General features: G+C 39.1%; 1 protein-coding gene across 2 annotated transcripts in view; it reads right to left on the reverse strand.

The window, feature by feature from the left end:
• The window catches only part of whrna (whirlin a), a 107,899-nt gene that overhangs the window by 42,250 nt on the left and 41,508 nt on the right, over nt 1-24,141 (reverse strand). For both annotated transcript variants that reach the window (XM_058617984.1, XM_058617983.1), the window contains exons 2-3: nt 17,542-17,760; nt 14,544-14,669 (exon numbers count right to left, since the gene is read on the reverse strand). In XM_058617984.1, coding sequence (XP_058473967.1) covers nt 14,544-14,669; nt 17,542-17,760 — 345 coding nt within the window. The remainder of the gene's footprint in view (nt 1-14,543; nt 14,670-17,541; nt 17,761-24,141) is intronic.

Here is a 24,141-nt window from a genome sequence, read left to right on the forward strand (position 1 = left end):
TAATTGGACATTTTTGTCCATAGGAACAAATGTGTGTTTTTTTTATCTGGCACTGCAAAAAAAAAAAAAACAATGCATCAAAATCAATTCAAATCGCCAGCTGCGGGAATGAGTAGCGAGCCCTTAACTACCAGGCAGGGTTAGAAATGAGGGAACGTAGGCACGCTCCCCACTAAGCTAAAAGAATCTTCTACCTTTTCTGGGTTTGGGAAGTGAAATTTGTTCAATAAATCTGTTTCACGTGCTTTTATTTCTTCATTATTATTATTTTTGAATATATTAAAGTAAAATATTACAGAGAAAGTCTTGTTTGAGTGAGAGGTGAAGTGCAGTTGAGGGACTTTCTTTGAAAAGTTGAACCATGTCGTGTTATTTTGTGTTTTGTAACAGAAATGATGAAAATCCCACACAAGAGAACATGCAGGTCATCTACTACTAATACTAATACTAATAATAATAAATTATTGTGGTGGTTTTGTGTGTATTTTCTTGGTTTAAAAAAAAAAGCGCTTCTTGACACTTGTGTTTTCCCGCTGTGAGAAACATGCATTAGTTGCCATGGCGACAGAGCGCTTCATGACTTATGTAACAGGCCAGAGGACACTGTAGTCACATACTCTGCCGTTGTTTTCAGGCTGTTGAGAATATATTTTTATTCAGAGTCTAGTGCGAGGACGATGGTGATGACATCGGCTTGTTTTTACACACAAATAATAAAAAAAACTTGGTGTGGAGCAGAAAATACCCGGTGATACTTATTAAACAAGCTTCTCTGTGTGGAGCCCAGATTATATTTAAGCCTCGGTGTTTCAGCAGCAGCAGTTAATGGAGTCAGGTTATTGCACCTGTTGCTTTGACAAATGAATATAACTCTGAATGTGACTCTAATTACGCGCTGATTAAGTTTTATGACCCTGGAAACAGCATTCAAAGCCAGCCTATTAATTACAGAGGAAGGAATCTGCTCCTCTCCCTCTAATAATGTCTCTGTTTTTCTAATGGCTCACGACAGATTGTTCTTTCCCCATCACTTATTTGCTGCTGCTGCTGCTGCTGCTGCTGCAGCGTCGCCTCACCGCTGCACCTCCTCGGCCTTATTACACCTCCACACTCGAGCGGAGTCGAGGCCCCGGTTGCAGAGTCACGAGCACTTGGTTGCGATCAATCGTCGCCTCGCACCAGAGGCGCCGTCGCAGCACAGCATTCTGGGCAATTAAACAACAACAACAACCGGTGGCAGTGGCGTTTTGCGAGTAAAGCTCAGATCAATGACGCCGTGAAAGGAAAAATGTCGACTTAATACGAGGAGGAAAAAACAACAAGAGGCTGCAGAGAACAGTCAATGTCCTTTACAAGTCCACACAAGCAGCTCATTTCATACGTCACAGGAGAGCTCGCAATTACGGACAAAATGGAGCAATACCACTGGAAATTGTGGGGGCAGTATAGAGTCAGTAGTCCAGTCAGTCAGGAAAATGGTGAAGAGATGGTTTAACCAACTAACCAACTAACTAACTAACTATATGACTGAAATGGGACAACATTAATTCAGTGGTCTCACCATCAGCGCCGTGGGATCACTGCATTTTTGTGCATCGTCAGCCAGTTGGCGCGAGCTCAAATTGCTGCCATTATCGGCTTCTTCGACGCACGTTTTTGTCTCGATATAACGAACAACTTGTCTGACTGTGACTGCCGGCGTGTACACGTCGTCAAGTTTTCTAACATATTTTCAACTCGAGTGTTGGAGTAAATGACGCGCCGCGCCGTGTCTGGTGTGAGCGCAGCATTGAATTCCACTTCCATACAAAACTTTAAACTTAGTACAAATTGACACGTTTTTATGTTCTTCACTGACGTCCTGTTGAGTTGAGGCCTTGGTGCCGATAGACTTTTTTGTTCATCTTGGGCTGCAACATATTTCCACTAAGTTTTGTTTTTCACCTTAGGAGGCGCTACTGAGTCATTTTGCGCCACTTTAAAGTCAGTCATCATCTACCGCTTTATCCTCAACCAGAGGGTCGCGGGGGGTGCTGTGCCAATCTCAGCTACATCGGGCGATAGGCGGGGGTACACCCTGGACAGTTCGCCAGTCCATCGCAGGGCCACACACAGATAGAGACAAACAACCATTCACTCTCACACTCACTCCTATGGTCAATTTAGAGTGTCCAATTTACCTATCCCCACATTGCATGTTTTTGGACTGTGGGAGGAAGCCGGAGAACCCGGAGAGAACCCACGCACACACGGGGAGAACATGCAAACTCCATGCAGAAAGGCCCTTGTTCCAACCGGGGCTCGAACCCGGGTCTTCTCGCTGCAAGGCGAGAGTGCTAACCACTACACCACCGTGTGGCCCGCCACTTTAAAGGATTTCTCTTATTCGATAAATAAAACTTCTAGTTTGCCAATTTTCATCCATTTTCACCAACGTTTAGTGCGTCAAAAATGTGATCAAGTTAACTGAGGTTCATATTTTACACTGGAATAATCAGTGATTTAAAATCCTCGTCCTGGAGATGTTTTTGGAAACGTTTATGAGACGTAAACCTCAAAGAAAAAGGAAACAAACGATGATATGATTCGTCTCTTTGCGAAACGACGCTCTTTAATTTGCATATTTGGAGGCGGTCTTTTGTTTACACGATCATTAACAAAGCCGCCGAGCAGAAAGAGAAATAACGGTTCGTCTTTTGTCTTCGTAAGCGACGCCGTGATTTATATTCAAGACGTTTCCGCGCGTTTATTTGACTTTTGTGTGTTTTGTGGTGTTTTTGTTTGCCGCTGACTTCGCTGCGGTGGTCAAACACACACTCACTGACATTAAAAGACGAACGACGGCTCCATTGATTTTTTCTTGGTAATTGCCAAAAATGTGAGGAATGATCGCAGGCGGCGGTGAGTGAGTGTGGATGTGAAACGGGTCCAAAGGTTGATGTTCAGTGGAATCACTCAGCTCAGGCCCTGACAGTGGAACGTTCCTCTGATATCCTCACAGTTATCGATCGGTCACAGCAAACACGCTGCTTACACCAGGTCTTCAGACTCCTGAAGACTCTGTCCTCGCGTGGCCCGGTCAGTGTTTGGTGTCCGCGTCTTCAGCCTCACTCGCTCCGTGTCACGAGTCTAAGCAGCTGTGAATCCCTGTGGAGTCGTCCGAACACATCTCCCATCACAGCAGCACTTACAGCGGCTCAATCATCCGACACGTGTTGTTTGTCTTTGTCTCTGCAGAATGTGGACCACCCATCCCGTCTCTCTGCTGCCGCTCATATCTCAGCTCCCCTGACATTTCCCTGTGCTCTGCGTCTGTCCCTCAGCAGAGGAAAGAGAACGCTGGAGAGATTAGACTTCAGCTCGCGCTCATCCGTCCAGAAAACCACCGAACCTTCGGCTTCTCGGGACAATTGAGGGCTGTGAGTGATGCATCCTCCAAACAGAAGAAAGAAGAGTAGCTAGAGCGTATGGATTCTGGCAAAGTCGTTAAAAAACCTTGATGATTTTACATTTTAATTAAACCCTTTAGCTCCTTTATGTCAAACTAACTTCATTATGGATCTGTTGCTTTGCTTTGTCGAATGCGTCAAACAACCGAGTTTTCAAGCTTCAGCCGAAATTACAACTCCTTATATGGACATCCTGTGTGTGTGTGTGTGTGTGTGTGTGTGTGTGTGTGTTTATAGGTCACATCTTCAGTCGTCTTTTGTGTTGTTGAGTCAAAGTTATATCACATGTCGTGATAATTGTAGCCTGGCAAACCAAACCAGACCTACATCAAGATGTTTGACAGAGAACAGTTCAGGGCAAGTGTTTCACGTACGGTGTGTTGTGGAAAAGTTTGATGGAGAGATTCCTGTAAGACAACAAAAGGATTGTTTCCGTTCTTGTGCAAAGAATATGAGAATTGTGGGCGTGCTTGTACGTTCAGCGAGCATCTTCAAAAACAGAAGAAAGTATCGCAGAGAGATTACGGCATGTTGGAGTGGCACTGGTAGACAAAACCCCAACAAAATGGAGCACAATTCGTCATCGGTGTCTCAGCCTTTTATGGAGACTTGAGTGTGACTCGCCGGGAAGAACGAGGACGCCTCCGCAGTGGAAACCACGACAGGTGGTTCAGATAAACGAGACTATGAGCCTTGAAAAAGTCCTGGAAGAGCTAATATTCAACGCAGCCTCACAGAGGACGGAACCATGGCTGCAAATTAGATTTGTTACCGCTGGGGTGCGTCTTGATTTCTAAACAAAATTGTGTAAACGAACATAAATAAGTCACAAATGATCAATGCCAATGATCGAACAATGGGGGGGTGGGGGGTCCATTTCCATCCCAATTGATAAATCTGTCTACTCCTAATCTCAATCTCTAGTTTATTCTCAAACAGACGATAACATATGACACATGAGTGGACACCAGAGTGATTGACAGCCAGTGTCGTCCAATCAGAGCCTAGTTAAAGGTGACGTCAACATGACACTGGTGAGATCCTGGATCATGAGAATTCTTATGATTCTTTTCTGTTAATCTGTCATTTCTCTGGTTTAATGAGTCATTTGTGATTTACTGCTTTTAAAAAGTCCAGTAACTTTTAATCAAACCTGATTTTCTCCTGCAGTCCCTCCTTCCTCTTTCATTTATTTCCCTGTTCCCTCATTTGCAGTTTCCTCCCTTCGTACATTCTTTTAAACTCGGCACATTTTTCATTCCCATAATTATACATTTCATCACCTTTGTCCTCGTCCTTTCCCTTTTGTCTCCGCCTCCTGCAGCTGCAGCTGCAGCCATTCATCTTCAGGGAAACTCAAACAGAAACACTGAACGTGAACCTCGCGCCGGCCGCACTGGTTTCAAAATGTTTTCAAGAGTTTCTCTCGTCGCGATTCACTTCATTCTCAGAATCAGCTCCGCTTTGACAAAGTGCTCACTTTTCTAATGACTAATGACTAATATTAGTCATTTTATATGTGTTTTACTGTAATATTTTCATTTCTGTCTCTTTGAAGGGAGCAGGATCTTGAGGAGTCGTTCATTTTCAAAGAACTGTTCAAAAGACTTGGCTCTTTCTTATATTTTAATATAATTTTAGAAGCCAAACAGTTGTAAAAACCTTTTATTTTATTATAATATATAAATATAAAATCACTGGTTATAGTTATGAGGCAAGATTTGGATCAGAAAGATTCAAACTTACACGTCCCAACAATATCTCTCTATATATATACATACATATCTATATATATATGTATATATATATATATATATATATATATATATATGTATATATATATATACATATATATGTATATATGTATATATATATATATATATACATATATAGAATATATAAGTATTCTGAAATATTTCTTATATTTTTATTTGGCCTGTGTTTTCATTGTAAACATCCCATAAGGTGGCGCCATATCCCCCATGCTGTGCTGTGGCTTTTCACTAACTTAAGAAAACTTCATGTTGAAAAAGGTTTTAAGTAAATTTAAAACTCTTCAATAAATGGAGAAAAAACAGTTACTTTGAGGATAAAACACTTCCGGAGTTCCTCAGGGATGGATTGTAGGCCTCTTTTTTAATAGTAAATCACTTGATTTAAAATAAGTTTATTATGTATTAGTTGATCAGTGACGTGTGAACTTTTCTGTTTCAAAAACCAACATGACGCCGTCTTATTTGATATAGTCCGTGGAAAAACCATAAAACTGGGTTTTTAAGGAGGAACATTTGTTATTTTATGTTCTGAAAACCAAAGTGAATGTTGATATTTATGGTTTTCATCATCTGTGTATTCTTTGTGTGTCTTGTGGAAAACAATGTTTGTATAAAGGACTCTTTTATAACCAGTGAGGGAAGAAGGTGTGAAGCAGGAGGAACATGTTGATGATGCAGCTGTGACAGTGCTGACGTGCAGTGAAACAGGGACACGGGCGAGAACGAGAGCGCGAGCCCCCGACGGACGCACTGATGATCCTGCCCGAGCTTACCGATGACTCACACATCCACGACAATTATCCCTCCAACGCGGTGGTCGCCCCGCGTGCTAAACTGCTTCACACGGCCCAGAAGCCCCACAGCTAAGATTTGCATGAGAAGCCAGACTTTGTGGAACTGTCTCTTCTCCACTGCTCGTCCCCGTGTTTCTTAACACAGACGTCGTGCTCGGCGTCGGGAAGAGAAGGAGGTTTCACGGAGAAAAAAAACTAAATCTACAACACGAGCCGGAGAACGTGACGAGACGAGAAAACGCCGGCTATAGATGTTTGGATCAGCGAAGCCGGGAAATAGATTCATAGAGAGGAGGAGGAGGAGGAGGAGGAGGAACATGCAGTGACTGAAGCCTTTTCTCTACAAAAACATTACTTTAACATGGAACTAAACTTTTCTGAACCAAAGTGAATAATTTTCTTTCTAGTTTTAAGTGTCTTGTAGACTAGTGAAGTCGGGAATCAAACCCACAACCTTCAGTTTAAAGACAGCTCTGTGCAAAATTTTAAAGACACATTTTTTTTGCTAATAATAGCTAGTTGCTAATAGGGATGGTACGACGATAATGATACCAATAACACAACCTCGAGTATTGGCCAATACCGATATCAGAAACAGACATTTTCTGCATATTCTTAACCACTAACCACAACTAATTCTGCTTTAAAAAGTATATATTTTAACACATTTTAAATCTTGAGGCTTAATTTTAGGCCCTTTTTTTAAAAATAGTAAATGACTTCATTTACGATATACTATGTAATATATTGATCAATAATGACCAAACCAAGTTGCTTGAGCCATATTTTACCAGTCAATCCTTGATTCAGAACGGATTTGAGGGAATTAAACCCACAACCTTTCAGTTAAAAGATGACTCATGGCTCTTTGCGACATTTTGAGGACATGGTGATTATAAGAACCACATATTGTCTTTACTAATATGAGCTAGTTACCGATATCAGTCCAAAACAAACATTTTAGACCTTTGAAACAAACCTATAAATACATAATTCTCCAGTTGTGTAACAATCACTCGGCTCTAAAAAACAAGTAGCCCAAAACATGACTCAGCTAAAATGTAGTTGCCGATTTTGTCTGTGCATTGACAAGACTGCAATATAAAGACATTTTGGTAAGGGTTGGGGTAAAAATCAATACGGTGACATATCACGATATTTTACATGGCGATAACGCTTTTGAGACACCAAGTATCAATTTTTGGTAGAAATATATATGTATGTATATTCATATATATATATATATGTATATACATACACATATATACTGATTTTACAAAGAAACGTTTAACTTTTTATGAATTAGCATTAAAAAAACATTTCTGTCCACTAGATGGTGCCACATGCTCTCACTAGAGCTGTGTGTGAGCATATTGCAATATATGATTTCACAACTACTCATTATTTTAGCCATATCGTGATTAAATCGTATCGTGGTGCCTCAAATTTTTAAATTTTTTAAATGTTATTTATTTAACATTTTACATTTCCGATCTGATACCAAGCGTCCCCATTTGTTAAAACCTTTACTTATACTTTACTTCTACACTTGGAGCAGGAAGGTGCAGAGTTTGATGCATTTTTCAATATGCAGATGATATGAGGTCAAAAATCTCTCAGCTCCTAAAAAAAGTTATTTGTAATTTACAGCATTTAAGTGACCCTGAACGTGACTCAGTGGACAAAAAGAGATAAAACAACTCACATTTATTTAAGTTAAGTCCACACTTAGGCAGGTATTGTTATTATCTTTTGAAAACAAAGTTTTTTCTGTGGGTTAGGTTTCTGAAAACATAGATTTTTATGAAAACTTGTGCCAATTTGAGGTTTTTTATTTCATTATCATTAGGGTTTCACAGTTATGGTTATATCGCCACCTGTTGGCTTGGCATGCTTTTGACAGCATTTAACAGTTTTTAAACTCAATTCCTGGTCTATATGACCTACGGTACTTGTTTTATTATTTATTATTGTGTTAGAATCTTTTCTATCACGCCAGATTTCTGAATAGTCCACCACTTATTCCGTTACCTTCTTCAACGACAGCAAAGGCTTTCTACTCTGTTTTATTCTATGTCTTATATATATATATATATATATATATATATCTAGTTAATTTGGTGTAAAAGAGGTAATAGCATGCACTCATCGAGCATCCAAACACTCCCCGATATCGATATGCACCGGTGCTTTGTCAGTATCTAAAGAGCCGCTGTGAGATGTCATTAAATTCCACGCTGACGTTCATCGCTCAGTTGCTCACTTAAGCGTGCATTTGTTCCATCTGTGTTGTTGGATATTAGAGTGTGAGGCTTTTGGCAAACAGGACTATTAGAGTACATTAGTTAGTGACTCATCTCGCAGAAAGAAAATATGCAGTTTGCACTCGTCTTATCCATTTATCCTCCGCTGTGTTTGTGTGGCAGAGCTGTGACTTTGTCGTCTGAGCCAGCAGATACATTAATGACAGTTTGGCTGAGAGGAAACTGCATCACAGACAAAACAGGTGGGGTTTATTTCTGCCCCCACCCCCTTATGTGTGTGTGTGTGTGTGCGCTTGCATTTGTTACCTCTTAAGACCTTTTCTGGCACAAACACTGAGCCTCAGCTTAAGGCTCAGCTTATGCCTATGATGTCTAAAGAATATGTTTACAGTTTTATCTCAAACTCTTCTGCCTGAAAACCAAAGTGTATGTCACTCTGTCACTTTGTGAACCGCTCACCCTCCTGCACCAAAGCCCACAGAGAAATCAGTGATTTTAACATCACAGCACACAGAAGTTATTAATCCACTGCTGCCTCCATTAGTAAATTTAAATGAGTCATTTTGTGACTTCTATGTTTGAAACGCTGTTCAGATTCACCTCAGTGACACAAAGTGACCACACGAGGCAGCAGTGGACCAGCAGCTCCTGTGTCCCCGTGAGCTAAAAACAATGATTTTCTCAATGGAGTTTGGTGTGGGAGAGTGAACGGTAAACATCTTGACAAAACAAAAAAATAATCTCACTATATTACAACCGAACCCACATTAAATTGTGACAATGTTCACTATCATTGTTCCAATTTCTTTACAAATCCATTATAACATCGCTGTGAGTTCCAGCTTTGAGCCAAAATTTTAATTGATTCTTTTCCTCCACTGCATCATAATCTTGCCAGGACTGAAAAGCAGCAATATCTACACTAAAGAATGTGTTTGCAGCTTTATCTTGCTGTTAGACAGCCCCTCCAAACTGAAAACCAATGTTTATATCACTCTGTAAACCACTCGCCCTCCTGCACCAAACCCCATAGAGAAAATCAGTGATTTTAACATCACAGCACACAGGAGTTATTAATCCACTGCTGCCTTCACCAGTACGTTTAAACTTATTTTGTCACTTCGGCATAGAAAACCCTTTGTTCAGATTTACGTCAGTGGCACAAACCGACCACACGAGGCAGCAGTGGACCAGCAGCTCCTGTGTCTCAGTGAGCTAAAAACAATGATTTTCTCAATGGAGTTTGGTGTGGGAGGGTGCTCGTCTTACAAACGTCTGTCTAAAGACAAAATAAAGCCTTAGACATACTTTAAGACAACATATACTATTAGTGCATGATTATGTTAGTTAAGTGGTTAAAATCCTTCTACTGTATATCTGTGTTTATTTAAACTATATACCCTTAAAAATGTCATTATTTGGTTTAAGCAGCAGGAGACGAGGGTAGAAAGAGCAGATTGGACAAAGCTGGCGTGGTTTTTATGTGAAGTGCAGCAGTTGTTATTTACTCCTCAACGGTCCCTGGTGATTTGGTGAAAATGAGGAAGCCCAGCTGCCTGTCAACAGGCCACGCTTTGATCAACGAGCCTCTGGGTAACAATCACACTTTCGCTACGTCTCCTATTTGAATCCCAGGTACTGAATTCTCTTTGTTTTCAGCACAGCAGGTCGTTCTTTTTCCACCAAGCACACTCGTGTACTGTATCTATGATAAGTCGGAATAAATGGCCTTTTTTTTTTGCCTTTTAAGTGCTTTTCCAGCCGCGCCGCCAGAAATAGTGTAAGGTAACACGGAGCCCATTTCCACTTCACACAGCAGGAACACGGAGGCAGAGCTCGCGCCGTACGTGGAACCTGCAGATCCGTCCGTTTGTTCCTCTGAGAACGCCGTGGCTTTGATTTTCAAACACTCTCTGCTGGGGATCAGCGAGGGTTTTTTGTTTTTTTATGCCATGACACTCGGTTTATGAATTATTTATTTTTACAAGGACACAAACAAACAGAAGAGATTGTACAATCAAATACTTTTGTGAACGTCAGCTGGTTCCTGCAGTGTTTGTTGTTTTTATCAAAGATTTACAGTACATAGGTCAAACAGGAGGTTTGTCTAAAACTGATTGATTCTTTTGGTAAATATATATTTATCTGATTTCATTTTTTCTTCGATCTGATAAAATATAACTGTGAACAACAGCTATAATCTTTCCCTCCAATCTACATTTACTGTCTGCACTGCAGTGCATTTATATACAAAAAATAATGTTAAAACTATGAAACAGGTCATCAAATATGTTTAAAAAAAGAAAAATCTAGTTTTTGTATGGGATAATATAATTCTTTATGGGAAAAAAAGATTTTGGGGGAAAATTTAAGTTTTAGTGACTTATAATAAAAGGCTGATTTAAAAAATGACAAATATCATCCCAATTTATCAGCCTCCCTGTCAAACAATATGCAGACAACGTTCTTCTCTATATGTAAGAGCGATGGGAATCTTTAGGGACCTCCAAATGGCAGCGGGTCTTGACTAGCGTTCATTTTATGATACTGGACTCAGATTAGATCGGAAAAAAACAAACAAGTAAAATCCAATACATCCATAAACTCTAAATATAACATAAATATTTCACTAAACTCAGGAAACCATCGTGTGACTGTGTGGTTGCGGCGTGCAGATGGATAACTAATGTTTTGAAAATCGCATTAGCACAGATGTTCTCTTCTATATAAAAGAGGGGAAACTGCCTTTACCATAAGAATCCAAACTCCACTTTTAAAGCCTCCAGAATTGCGTCGTTTCATCATGATTGTGTCGAGAAATCAAAGTGAGAGGAAGAAGCTAATTTTCCATAGACTTTGATTACAACGGAGTTCTTTTTGTGACCAGTGGAGTCGCCCCCTAGTGGCTAATCAACATACTCTAACTTCCTGGTTAGCCTCAGAACGGACTTCGACGACTGTGTCAATTTGTGAAGTTTGAGAACTTCTGTTAGGTTGACATGACGTTGGTGAAATTGCGATTTTGGAGACAGATTTTTATGGAATATGTCGCGGTGAGGGGACGTTCTTTGTGTCCGTTACAATATCAAATATCAGACTTTTAAGTCTTTTGATCAACTTTTGATTTATTTGAAGCCTCCAAAATCACCATTTCACAAACAAGGAAATTGGAGTATATTGAATAGCCACTAGGGGGCGACTCCACTGGTCATAAAAAGAACTTGAATGCAAGCCTATGGAAGAATTGATTTGTAAATATCAACCTAGCGCTGGCTAATATCGTGATTCTGGAGGCTTCAAAACTGAAGTTCGGATTCTAACGGCTGACACTTTTTTTTATGTAGAAGAGAACATCATCTACATACGTTATATCTTTGTATATCCAAGTGAGAAATACAAGCTCATTTTCCACACACTTCCATTCAAACTGAGTTTTCTTTTTAACAGCTACAGTACCAACTTTGTCCAACTTTGTGGACTTCACTTTTCGCACATTTTTATACCCGATATTTAACAATGTGTCCATGTGACGAGATGAGCTCATGACAGAATTTAAATCACCAGCCAGTGAAATTTAAACATCAGCTATTTTTCTCTAGCGCTTCCCGGCGACTGTTGCTTTAAGAAGACGTCACGATGTTCCAGTTAGATGTCAGTTCTCCGTGTGCCGAGCCAAAAATACAACACTTTGTCAGCAAAACTAAGCAATGTGATGTAGTTAAAAGTCATTATGGTGCCGTAATGTTTTTCTTTAGATTATCTGGATGGATTAAGGTGATTCTATTCTTACACACACACAGACATGGATAAACACACACACACACACACACACACAGCATGTAGCTGGCCAAGTGTTTTCTTTGTCCTGGTTGTTTGTGCTCTTTCAGCAGGATTGCTTTATTATCAGAGGATGGAAAAATCACCTCTGTGCAGATTGAAAATACTTGGCCTTAAGCCACCTCCACGTTTGACTCTCACTTATATTCAGTTAGACATGTTGTTGCGCTCTGTGTGTGAGACAGTGTGTGTGTGTGTGTGTGTGTGTGTTTGTGTGTTTTGAGATGGTTTTTGAGAGGAAGCAAACATACAATACCTTATAATATCACAACAGCTTATCTCTGACTATCCTCGCATGTTGATGCAACCTTTTGCTGTTAAATTTAATAAAATTTAATTAAATTTAATTAAATTCAATCACATAGAAACTAAATCAGACAGATGTCAACTAAAAGGCCACCAGTCCGGACAGGACTGACCTTTCTCCTTCTCCTTTACGTTGACGTGGATGAGCTAATGATCAAAATCTGACTGGTCTAAAATGTGTTTAAAAGACATGGCTGCAGGGACACAGAAGGAAACTCACTCTCCCACACCAAAGGCCATAGAGAAAATCACTGATTTTAGCTCACAGAGACACAGGAGCTGCTGGTCCACTGCTGCCTCGTGTGATCACTTTGTGTCACTGAGGTCAATCCAAACAAAGGATTTCAAACACCGAAATGACTAAATAACACATTTGAACGTACTAATGGAGTAGAGCAGTGATGGAGCCGGGCGTCAACAATTCTGTGTGCTGTGATGTTAAAATCACTGATTTTCTCTATGGGATTTGGTTTGGGTGAGACACAACCTGAAGTTTACAGTTGGCTGTCACAAACACCAAAAATCTAGCAAACATAATTTGGCCTTGTTTTTTTAGTTTTTTTTTAAATCACATCATTTACATTTTACCTCACAATTTTGACTTTTGTCGAACGTTTTAGACTTTTAAAAAAATCGTATAATTGACATTATTATGACTTAATTTTTAATCACAGAAATGACTTTTTACCTCATACTTTTTTCAAGTCACATCATTTACTTACTCAAAATGATACATTTTAATCTAATAGTTATTATTTTTTAAATCAGAGAATTGACTTTTTAACCTCATCATTGTCACATTTAATCCAAATCGATGAGGTTAAAAAACTTGTTTAATCATAGAAAATTGCTCTTTTACCTAATTATGTAGACATTTCAGTCACACAATGAACATTTTTTCCCTCATTATTATGACTTTTTATCTCATACTTTACATATTTACTTAGACATGTATTTTAATCTAATGATTCTAATTTGTTTTTTCCTGTCATGGAATTGACTTTTTATCTCCTTTTTTTTTACTTTTGATAAAATCATTTTCTCTTATTGTCTGGTTGTGTTTGTTCTTCATCAATCTTCTCTCACAGAGAGATTGTACTGCAATATATTGATTATAAGAGTATTTGTGACATTATCTCTGTCACGGCCATGTATTGTGTAGTATTATTACTATAATAATAATAATAATAATAATATTAATAGTAATAATATTGTTATTTATGAGTTCCCCTGCGTCTTCAAACACACCGTACAAAAGGAAAAACAGGAACACGCTGACATTTAAACCTGTCTGTCTTCTCTTCTGCCCTTTTAAATAATAAGCCGTCTTTTCATGTTGTTACCAACACTCACATTAGCATGAGTGTGTGTGTAATTGGCAGGTAGGTGGTGGACTGATCACTAACAGACATGAGATAAAGACACGTCTTCTTGTCCATTGCCGTCACCGTGGCGACGAGCAGCTGGAGCTCAGTGAGACCCGAGGATCTGGATTTTAATGCAGAAACAAAACCACGATAATCTCTTTCAAAAATAGGATTTGTAGGTTAATTAACGAGGGATTTGAAGGTGCTAAAAAAAAAGGTGATTAACACGTGCGTGAATTGCGACGTCACGAATCCGACGAAAAAACAAAACGACTGAATCATTTTTATGGCGGTTGCTAATTTGCATCTTTGACTTCATTATTGCTTTAAATCGTTAAAATCATCTCAGGAAACCAGACTAAGTGCCGTCTAGGGCTGAAACTAATACTCAAATAATGATAATGAATTGAGGGTTTTTTCATTATTAAAACAAGATTTCTGATTGTTTCAGCTTCTTAAATATAATAGTCAATATGTTCTGGTTTCTTTGTTCCATATAAACAAAATAAATCATTAAAACTCAATCATTTTGGTTTGTGGACAAAAACAACATCATCATTTCCAGGTTTGACAAACACTTATCAACATTTTTCAACATTTTCTGACATTTGGACCAAACGATAACTCGATTCATTGATTATAAAGAAGGAGCTGGTGTGAATGAATGCAGCCTAAATCCATGAATGTCCTCACTAAGACTGCGGTACGTAAGTGTGTGTGTGTGTGTGAGACAGATTGATTGCAGTGATACCTTGAGTCCGCCACACTCTGCCGCCGACCCCTGGTCCACTCCAGTGATGTAAATCCCCAAAGCGTATTCCGCTCCGCCCCGGATCATCAGCCCGAGAGAGCGGCCGTCGTCCAGGACCAGGTTGACCTGATAAAGACAGACAGACAGACAGACAGACAGACAGACAGACAGACAGATATTTTAATAATAAAGATGTTTTCAGTCTGCACTGAGCCTCATGACAGAAGCTGCCTCAGCTGTTTACGGTGAAACGGAGACGGTGACACACAAGCGTCGGGGGGGAGATGACAGCTCCCTCTCTGCAGAGAGTCACAGAGAGAGTTTCAGCACGAACATCAAATACATTCAGATTCAACAGGCAACACATTTTAGCCGTTATTGATCAATAATTCCAGAATAATTATTTCCTCGCGACATAAATCAAGCCCTAAGACCAGTATAAGAGCTAAAGAGGCATAAAATTGATCTTTGGGGAACTCCACGTGTGTTATTAACCTCAAAGAAAGAGTTTTGAACTTTAACTTGCCATATTTTCTTCTTAATGATTAGTTTTTGTTTGGGTTTATTGATTAATTCTTCCAAACTACATCATTTTGACATGACTCACTCACACCAAATCCCGTTGAAAAAAACTGCGATTTTACGTCACAGCTCACAGGCGTTGTTGATCCACTGCTGCCTCCATCAGTAAATTCAAATATGTTATTTTGTGATTTCTGTGTTTAAAAATATTCATTCAGATTTACCTCAGTGACACAAACTGACCACACGAGGCAGCAGTAGACCTGTACCATCTGTGTCTCCACGAGCTAAAAACGCTGATTTCTTTCTATGGGCTTTGGTGCGGGAGAGTGAGCGGTTTACAAATCTCACTATATTGCAATCAAACCCATTTTTAATCACGACAAATGTCCATTACTACTATTACAAATCCATTATTTCAGATTTGAGCCAAAATTTAAATGATTCTTTTTCCTCTCTCCATTGCATTAAAAACTCTTGCCAAGGCTGAAAAAGTGCAAATCGCTAAACTGTGGTGAAAACGAGACACTGAGTGCAAAATATCCCATTAAACAAACACATATTTCCCTGCAGCTGCAGATTTTGGCACGTGCCACACAAGTCTTCCTTTAATTCTTTGCAGATGGCGCTGCGGTGCCTCAGTAACTCACCTTTATTCCTCAGCAGGAAATATGGAGCCATTCATGCTCCCTCTGACATTTATGCAGGACACAGAGAGGAGCTTTAATTAGCAGACTCATCCCACTTTTATTGGCGGCTCTTTAGACTTGTGTTGTTCCCTGGCATCGCCTCTAATAACGGCATCAATTCAGCGTGAAAGGAAGTCCCTCTGCTGCAGCGTCTTCATGTTTCTGTGAGCAGCCGAATATCAGCACGGCCGCACTTATTCACGCTAAATTAACTTAATTAAATATAATTACTGGATTATGAGCAGGGAACGGTGGGTAACAGCTAAACTGGGACTTTTCTCTAAATTACCACCACATTGTCTCAGAACGACACTTTGAACTATAATCACAGTTCACACACTGCAAACAATGAAGGCCATAATAATAATTACGATTCACAATATTAGTGCAATAATTGTAATTCTGTGAACTCAACTGTATCTTAGCTCTTAGCGCCAAATCTGCTGACTCACCTGTTAGCTTAGCTCTTAGCTCAAAATCTGTGGACTCGCGTGTAGCCCAGCTTTTAACTCCAAGTCTACTGACAAGCCTGTTAGCCTAGCTTTTAGCTGCAAATCTGCTGACATGCCTATTAGCTTAGCTCTTAGTTCCAAATCTGTGGGCTCACCTGTTAGCTTTGCTGTTAGCTCCACCCAAGTGAAGTGGCAGAAAACTACTAATAGTAAGTAGGATAATAAATAATGATAGCGTGTAGACGGGAGCGTGGGGGGCTTATCGGAATATCTTAATATAAAACTGGATTTTTGGAAAACGTGACCGTCACAAGAACAGAAGAAGAATAAAGAAGTAAATAAAGGTTCTTCTGTGGGCGCAGGATTAAAATATTTGAAACTTTATCAGCACAGCATTAAAACTGCAGCCTGTGTTAATGTGGTCGAGACGCTAAAGATTAATGTGTGGCTCTCAGCTGCTGAAATATTGAAACTTCTTGTGTCATAAATCTTTGAGCACACGGTGACAGTTTCCTCCCTGCAGGTCAGGAGGTGCTGACTGAAGGTGGAGGTTCGTGGGGACTCGAGGTCCAATGACTGTTATCGCTCAAATGTTTGATTTTGTCCAATACTGTAATTATTATTTTATTATAATCCCGCCGGTCACTCACATGTTTGTGGTGGAGGCTTCGACTCAAACACTTCTCATTGAACTGCATTGTGGGTCCATGCGTCACAAGTTGACAAATGCTCAAATTTTGTAGCATCGGCCGATCAAATCACGTTTATACATTTAGCTCAAACACCACACGGTTAAAACAGAGCTCTGGGCAAAGTTGTTCAACCTGTTACCAAAGTTACCAAAGTTTACCCAACGATGGCAGACAAAACACGTAATCTGCTGACCTCGCCTGTTAGCTTAGTCATTAGCTTCAAACCTGTGGACTTACCTGTTAGCTTAGTCATTAGCTTCAAACCTGTACACTTGCCTGTTAGCTTAGTCATTAGCTTCAAACCTGTACACTTGCCTGTTAGCTTAGTCATTAGTTTCAAATCTGTAGACTCACCTGTTAGCTTAGTCATTAGCTTCAAACCTGTAGACTCACCTGTTAGCTTAGTCATTAGCTTCAAACCTGAAGATTCAGATTAAAACTGCACACTCAGCAGTAAGCTTAGCTGTTAGCTACACATGAGTCTATCTTTCATCTTAAATACACAGATTTGGTTTGATTGTTTTGGTGAATGGTTTATTAGAAGTTTATTAAATGTTCTCAACCAGCACATATATAAAATATTAACATAATTCTGGGAACATGTCATTAAAAATGTGAATATTTTGAGATGTTCTCCTCTCACCTTCTTCTCGTCTCCCTCCTGCAGGAGCTGCATGTTGCTGCGTCGCTGGCTGTCGCTCCTCTTCAGCGTGGCGCTGCGCTGCTCCGGCAGGTCAGGAGGTGGCGACACACTGCGACCCTGAGGGTCCACCCACGTGTAAACATGGTTGGTGACATATCCGCCGGGAATCCGCCCGACCGAGCGCACGGAGAGGCAGAGCTTTTTACTGCCCTTCAGCACCTGAGGAGAGACGAGGGAGAGGAGGTCAGGATTTATCACAAAACCCCCACTTTAATCCAATTTAGTCCATGTTATAAGGCGGTTAATGTTCCTTCAAGTGAATTTGCACAATCACAAAGGTCTTAGATGCAAATATTGATGAGGAAAACAAACCTAAAAGGCATATTTTAAATCTTATAAGATTTTATAAAGTGTATTATATGGGTTTTCAGATAAAAGACGAACAGAAACATAAATAATCATCATTTTGACTCACGGAGACCAAACAGTGGCAGAAGCAAAACTTTCTCATTATAATGTTAAAACTAAACAATAATAAACAACCTCCACATTTGTATTAGCTTCACTTTCCCTTTGTTGTTCTCTTGTTATCAAGGGGAAAAACAGCACAAATTGATGTACAACACAAAGGAACTGCGTTATTCTGCATTCAAACCACAGCACAGAACAACATTCCCCCGACATTTATCTCACTGTTTCTGACTTAATAAACCGCTCACTCTCCCACACCAAACCCCATAGAGAAAACAAGCGATTTTAACATCACAGCACACAGGAGTTGTTGATCCACTGCTGCCTCCGTCAGTGAGTCCTCATTTTTATTTTGTGAGTTCTGTGTTTAAAATCCTTTGTTTAGATTTAACGCAGTGACACAAACTGACCACACGGGGCAGCAGTACCCAGCAGCTCCTGTGGCACCGTGAGCTAAAAGCGATGATTTTCTCTATGGGGTTTGGTGCAGGAGAGTGATCCGTTTTCAAACCTCCATTTTCTGTGGGAAAAACTCAGTCTAACAGCAAAATAAAGTGGCAAAAACACTCTTAATATGTCATAGAAATAAAGCTGGTGCTTAAGTGGCTAAAATCAACTTTAACCAATGTCGACTGACTCCTGCATCCTCATCTCAAAAACCCTGAACCATCACTTTAGAATCCACGTGTCGGCCATCAGAAGCACAAATCTGTCACAGAGCAGCCGCGAGTAAAAACATTGATTTTCTGGTTCAAACAAAAAAACTGCGGCAGTAAAAAATAAAACAGCTCCGAGTATCTGAGCACAGAGGATCATTACTTTAATGCCAATCTGTGTTTGTGTGAAACCCACAAATCTCTGAAGAAAATGAAAGGTAATTCAGCAGCAGAGTCAATGATTGTTCTTTTAGCTGCAGAGAAAGAGAGAAAGAGACGTGTTATATTTGTTTGAATATTTGCAGCACAAGCACAAAAGTTGAATCTGATTTATTGTCCAGCTTTGGGAAGTCTGTCACTCTGCTGCCCCCTACTGTGTGACATCCATCTAATAATAACAATTATTTAATAATTATGACGTATGTAAACTGTGAGATGACGACACTTAAACTGTGATAAAAGTTAGTTTAGGAGAAGAATATCATCAGCGTACGCTCAGAGTCAACAACAGAGCACGATGGAGCGTATTATATTTTATAGTTTCTTTATTTTTTATCCCATGTTTACAACTCTTCTCTCAAAATGTTTGACTTTGCACCAATAACTTTGTCATAAATATGACTTTATCTCATAGTTATGGCTTTTTTATCTCAGTATTTCAACCTTGTATCACATAATTATGACTTTTTATAATTCTGACCTTTAAATTTCAACATTTTACCTCATAATTACAACTATTTCCTCATAACTTTTGAATTTGTACTTATAATACTTACTTTTTATGTCATAAATATGACTTTATCTTATAATTATTCACTTGTTATCTCATAGTTATGGCTTTTTATCACAGTATTTTAACCTTTAATCACATAATTATGACTCTTTGTCTGATAATTACGACCTTGGTATCTTATGGCTTACTTTTTATCTCATAGTTATGGCTTTTCATCTCAGTATTTCAACCTTTTATCACATAAATATAACTTTCTATCTCATCATTTTTTATGTTTTATCTCATAATTACAACTCCTTTCTCATCATTGTTGACTTGTAATTTTCGCTATTTTATCTCAATTCTCAGTATTTCGACTTTTATATCTTAGTATTTCAACATTTTATCCTATAATTATGATTCTGACTTTTGCAATTTTTACATTTTATTTGATAGTGTGGACTTTCTATCTCGCCATTATTACAAAACTTATTACAAATAGTTTATCTAACATTTCTGACATTTACTTTTTTAATCATAATTTTGGAGACCAAGACCTGGTCTTAATGAGAGAGAACCTAATTTCTGAGGAACTGGATAAGATTAAGACTAAGGTAGAGTTAAGGATTAACTGGTTATGGTTAACGACAGGGATTAAGGCTTTTGTTAAATTTGTCCAAATTAATGGAAATCATTGCAGTGTCTTTAAATCAGTGTGTGTGTGTGTGTGTGTGTGTGTGTGTGTGTGTGTGTGTGTGTGTGTGTGTGTGTCTGCACGTGGACATTTGTAGGACGGACAGAGACGAGCAAGCGCCGCAGTCCGACTGCAAATGAAGTAAATACTTTAGAAGGATTAATGAGTAATTGACAAGGAGGCCAACACGGAGACTTAATGGAACCAAGTCATCAATCTCAGGGATTAGCCGCAGGAAAACATCTTCATCTGAGCCACATCTACACTCGTGCTGCCTTTTCCCTCCTGATCCATCCCTCACTTCACTTCCTCCTGTTCATTTACACACACACACACACACACACACACACACACACACACACACACCTGCAGCACTCATACAAGTACTGAAACAAGACAATGACTAAGGTGAAATATGACCGTGACGCATAAAAGAGTGTAAATGCAGATATTTTCTCCTAAAAAAAACCTCCATACGATCTACATCATCATCCTTCTTTCTATTTATCTTTTTTTTACAGCGATCAGAGAGAAATATTCATGAAAACGTAATGAAAGGAGAGGAAAAAAGAAAAATGACCTGCCACCAAATCCTTGTCTCACACAAGAAGAAATTAAAGGGGCGCGCATGTGGGATTAAAAAAAACAAAAAAACAACAACAACGATGACTAATGAGTGGTAATCGACATGGACACTCTGTGGACAGACGTAGTTCATCAGGAACGGCTGGAGCGCTTCATGGATCAATCCACCCGTCACTATTTGTTTCTTTACACCAGCTCATTCATCAAAGTGGCCTCCCATAGCTCCGCCCCCTCCCTCCCTCCCTCCCTCTCATGTCTCCTGTATTGAGCACGGTATCACTCGGCGGCCGTTATTTACGACATCTCCTCCCCGGACTCGGACGTTGGACGTCTTTGACGGATATTTACTCAAACTGAGAGCGAGCAAGTGAAGCTGAGCCAAGACAGATAACAGAGAGCAGCCGACGCTGAGAAGCTGCTTTAATCACATTTCACTTGGTTTTCTCAGACATAAAAGACGTGTTTTTCTGTTGCATGTTCTATGATACCACTCAAAACTGTTAAGCGCTCACTCTGCCACACCAAAGTCCAAAGAGAAAATCAGTGATTTAATGACAATGAGGAGCCGCTGATCCACTGCTGCCTCCATCAGTAAGTTCACATGTGTTATTTTGTGACTTATTTTTATTTTATTTTATTTTTCATTCAGATTTACTTAAGTGACACAAAGTGACCACACGAGGCAGCAGTAGACCAGCAGCTCCTGTGTCCCCATGAGCTATGGACTTTGGTGTGGGAGAGTAAGCATTTTATAAAGTGGCACAAAGTTCAGTGTATTATTGTCCGTGATATTAATTAATAAAATTAAACTTTAAAAAAAAAAAAAAAAAAAAAAAGGGCAGCCCGTGGCCAAGTGGAAAGGGAACTTGACTTGTAACCGGAAGGTCGCCGGTTCAAATCCCCACCCGGCCAAAAAGGGCTGGGGTACCCCTGAGCAAGGTACCCAACTCCCAATGCTCCCCGGGCGCTACTCAGTGTGGCAGCCCACTGCTCCTAATTCTAGGATGGGTCAAAATGCAGAGGAATACTTTCCCTAAGGGGATTAATAAAATGAAACTTTAAACTTTAAACTTTTAAACGTGAACTCTAAAGAACATGTTCACGTCTATATCTCACTGTTAAACAGACTTTTCCAACAGGAAACTGAAGTTTGTAAACCACTCACTCTCCCTGCCCCAAAGTCTATAGATTTCTCTATCAGCGATTTCAGCTCACAGGGACACAGGAGCTGCTGGTCGACTGCTGCCTCGTGTGGTCACTTTGTGTCACTTAGGTCAATCTAAATGAAAAATTTCAAACACCGAAGTCACAAAATAACACATAAGAAGTTATTGATGGAGGCAGCAGTGGATCAGCAACTCCTGTGAGCTGTGATAGTAAAATCCCTGATTTTCTCTATGGACTTTGGTGCGGGAGAGTAAGAGGTTTTTTGACACAACACCAACTTTATTTCCACTCAGAAATGTTTGTCAAACGTTCTATTAAAACATCGTAGACTTAAGAAGATGTAGATTTTATTAGGTGAGTCTTTTGTTTAGTACGCCACTTTACACTAATGTGTGTTTTTATTTATTTTTTTATGCCATATCCTATACGTATATGTATATAAGTGTGTGTATGTATATATATATAACTAGAAATAACTAGAAAATGTTTGAGCTTGCTAGCATATTTTCCGACAGCTAGCATAAAAAGGTTTATTTATTTATTTGTATTTTTAAATGCATCAGTTTGGTTAGTCACTGTGGAAAAAAAATGATAAAACCAACAAAAACATTTAGTTAAAAATTTAGGTAGAAAACGAAAACTTTATCACAACACATTCTTACATTTAAAATGATTTACACTTTAACGCATTCCAGTTTCCACAAATGGAAAAACACACTTTTACATAATCTTATATTTTCAATAGGATGAAATTTTCTCCTTCAACTGACTCATCAATTATATAAAAAAAAGTTGTTGATTAATTAATTAGTAATTAATTAATAATGAACTAGTCATAGCAGCCCTAGTTGTGTTTCCTGCAACGACTAACAAGGATTTTTGCTTCTCGTTTGGTGTGAGTCACTGTTTTTGTATTAAATAAATAACTAGATGACGAATAATAATGATTTCTTGGCTCGTCATTCACCGTTTCCTTCAAATTGTAAAAGTGTCGTCATTTCGTAGGTACAGTACCTACACACACACACACACACACACACACACACAAACCTTTGGTTATTTCATTGTTCGCTGGCTTGTGTTATTGTGTTTTGGTGATAATTTATCTTGAATCATCAAAGGTGACCTCGAACTGTACGGCATATGCTTGTGTGTGTGTGTGTGTGTGTGTGTGTGTGTTAGCATAAAAAAGACATTGTGAAGGAGGCCTTTCATTTTTCTGTGTGTGTGTGTGTGTGTGTCAGACCTCAGGTTCCCCCTGTGGACTCAGCTTGATATTTGACAGGAATGTTGATGAGAATCCTGCAGCTCTCTGTTCTCTGGGATAAAAAAGGTGGTGTTTTTTTATTTTTTTAAAAAAGGATCCTCGTCATGTCTCATACGTTTCAAATGAAACTGCAAAGGTTCCTCTGTGAAGTCAAAATTAATATGGATCACTTGTTAAACCTATTATTAATATTTAATGTACAGGGAAGAAAAGACACATAAAAAAAAACTTTCTTCAGGTTCCGACAGTCTCGCAACACTGAGGAGAATTAATTAGGAAATTGAAAGTGAAGGAGTTATAATTATTATTATTTATCATTTTATTTCGCATTTTCGAGGGCCTATCGTGCCCCAAAACTCATCATCAGGTCTGGTGAAAAAAGTCTGGTGAAAAATTCGGTGAAAAAGCGTGGACAATTGGAAGTGGGAGGAGCTTACGAAAATGGAAACATAAAAGCTTTTGTTAGGTGATTTTTTAAAAAAGGTTTCACATACATGAACAAAAGTTGGTACTTGCGTTAATCGTGTCAATGATTAACGCATTTTGGATTGAAACTAAATCAAAATTTGTAAAAAAAATATACTGTATATTAAATATAAACAGGATTATTATGGGTGATGTTTGCCACTCGGATTTAGATTAGATTAAGGGGTATTTATGGAATTGTGGTGGAGTTTTCTTAATAAATATAATAAAAAACTAGGACAAGTTTGTTCCCATTGGTGCAAAATCGCCCAAAATCACCTCCAATGAGTGTTCAATCCAAGATGGCGGCCATTCTGTTGGGTTAGAGCATTATTGCAGGTAATTATTGACTTTTTTTTCATAGTCCCAACCTAATAAACACATGTACCAAGTTTTGTTCATGTACGTTAAACCTGACACCAGATGACCACCAGGTACCAGGTACTATCACTGATGGACAAGCAAAAAAAAGTGATAATAGATACAGTTAAAAATGTAACTGTGGTGATTTCTTTAAAACATCATCATAATGCGTTTTGATCATTCTCCATTTGTCGTGTAATTTGTCTTTTCTCATGTGCAT

Source organism: Solea solea, chromosome 19 (assembly GCF_958295425.1).
Source record: "Solea solea chromosome 19, fSolSol10.1, whole genome shotgun sequence".
Taxonomy (NCBI): domain Eukaryota; kingdom Metazoa; phylum Chordata; class Actinopteri; order Pleuronectiformes; family Soleidae; genus Solea; species Solea solea.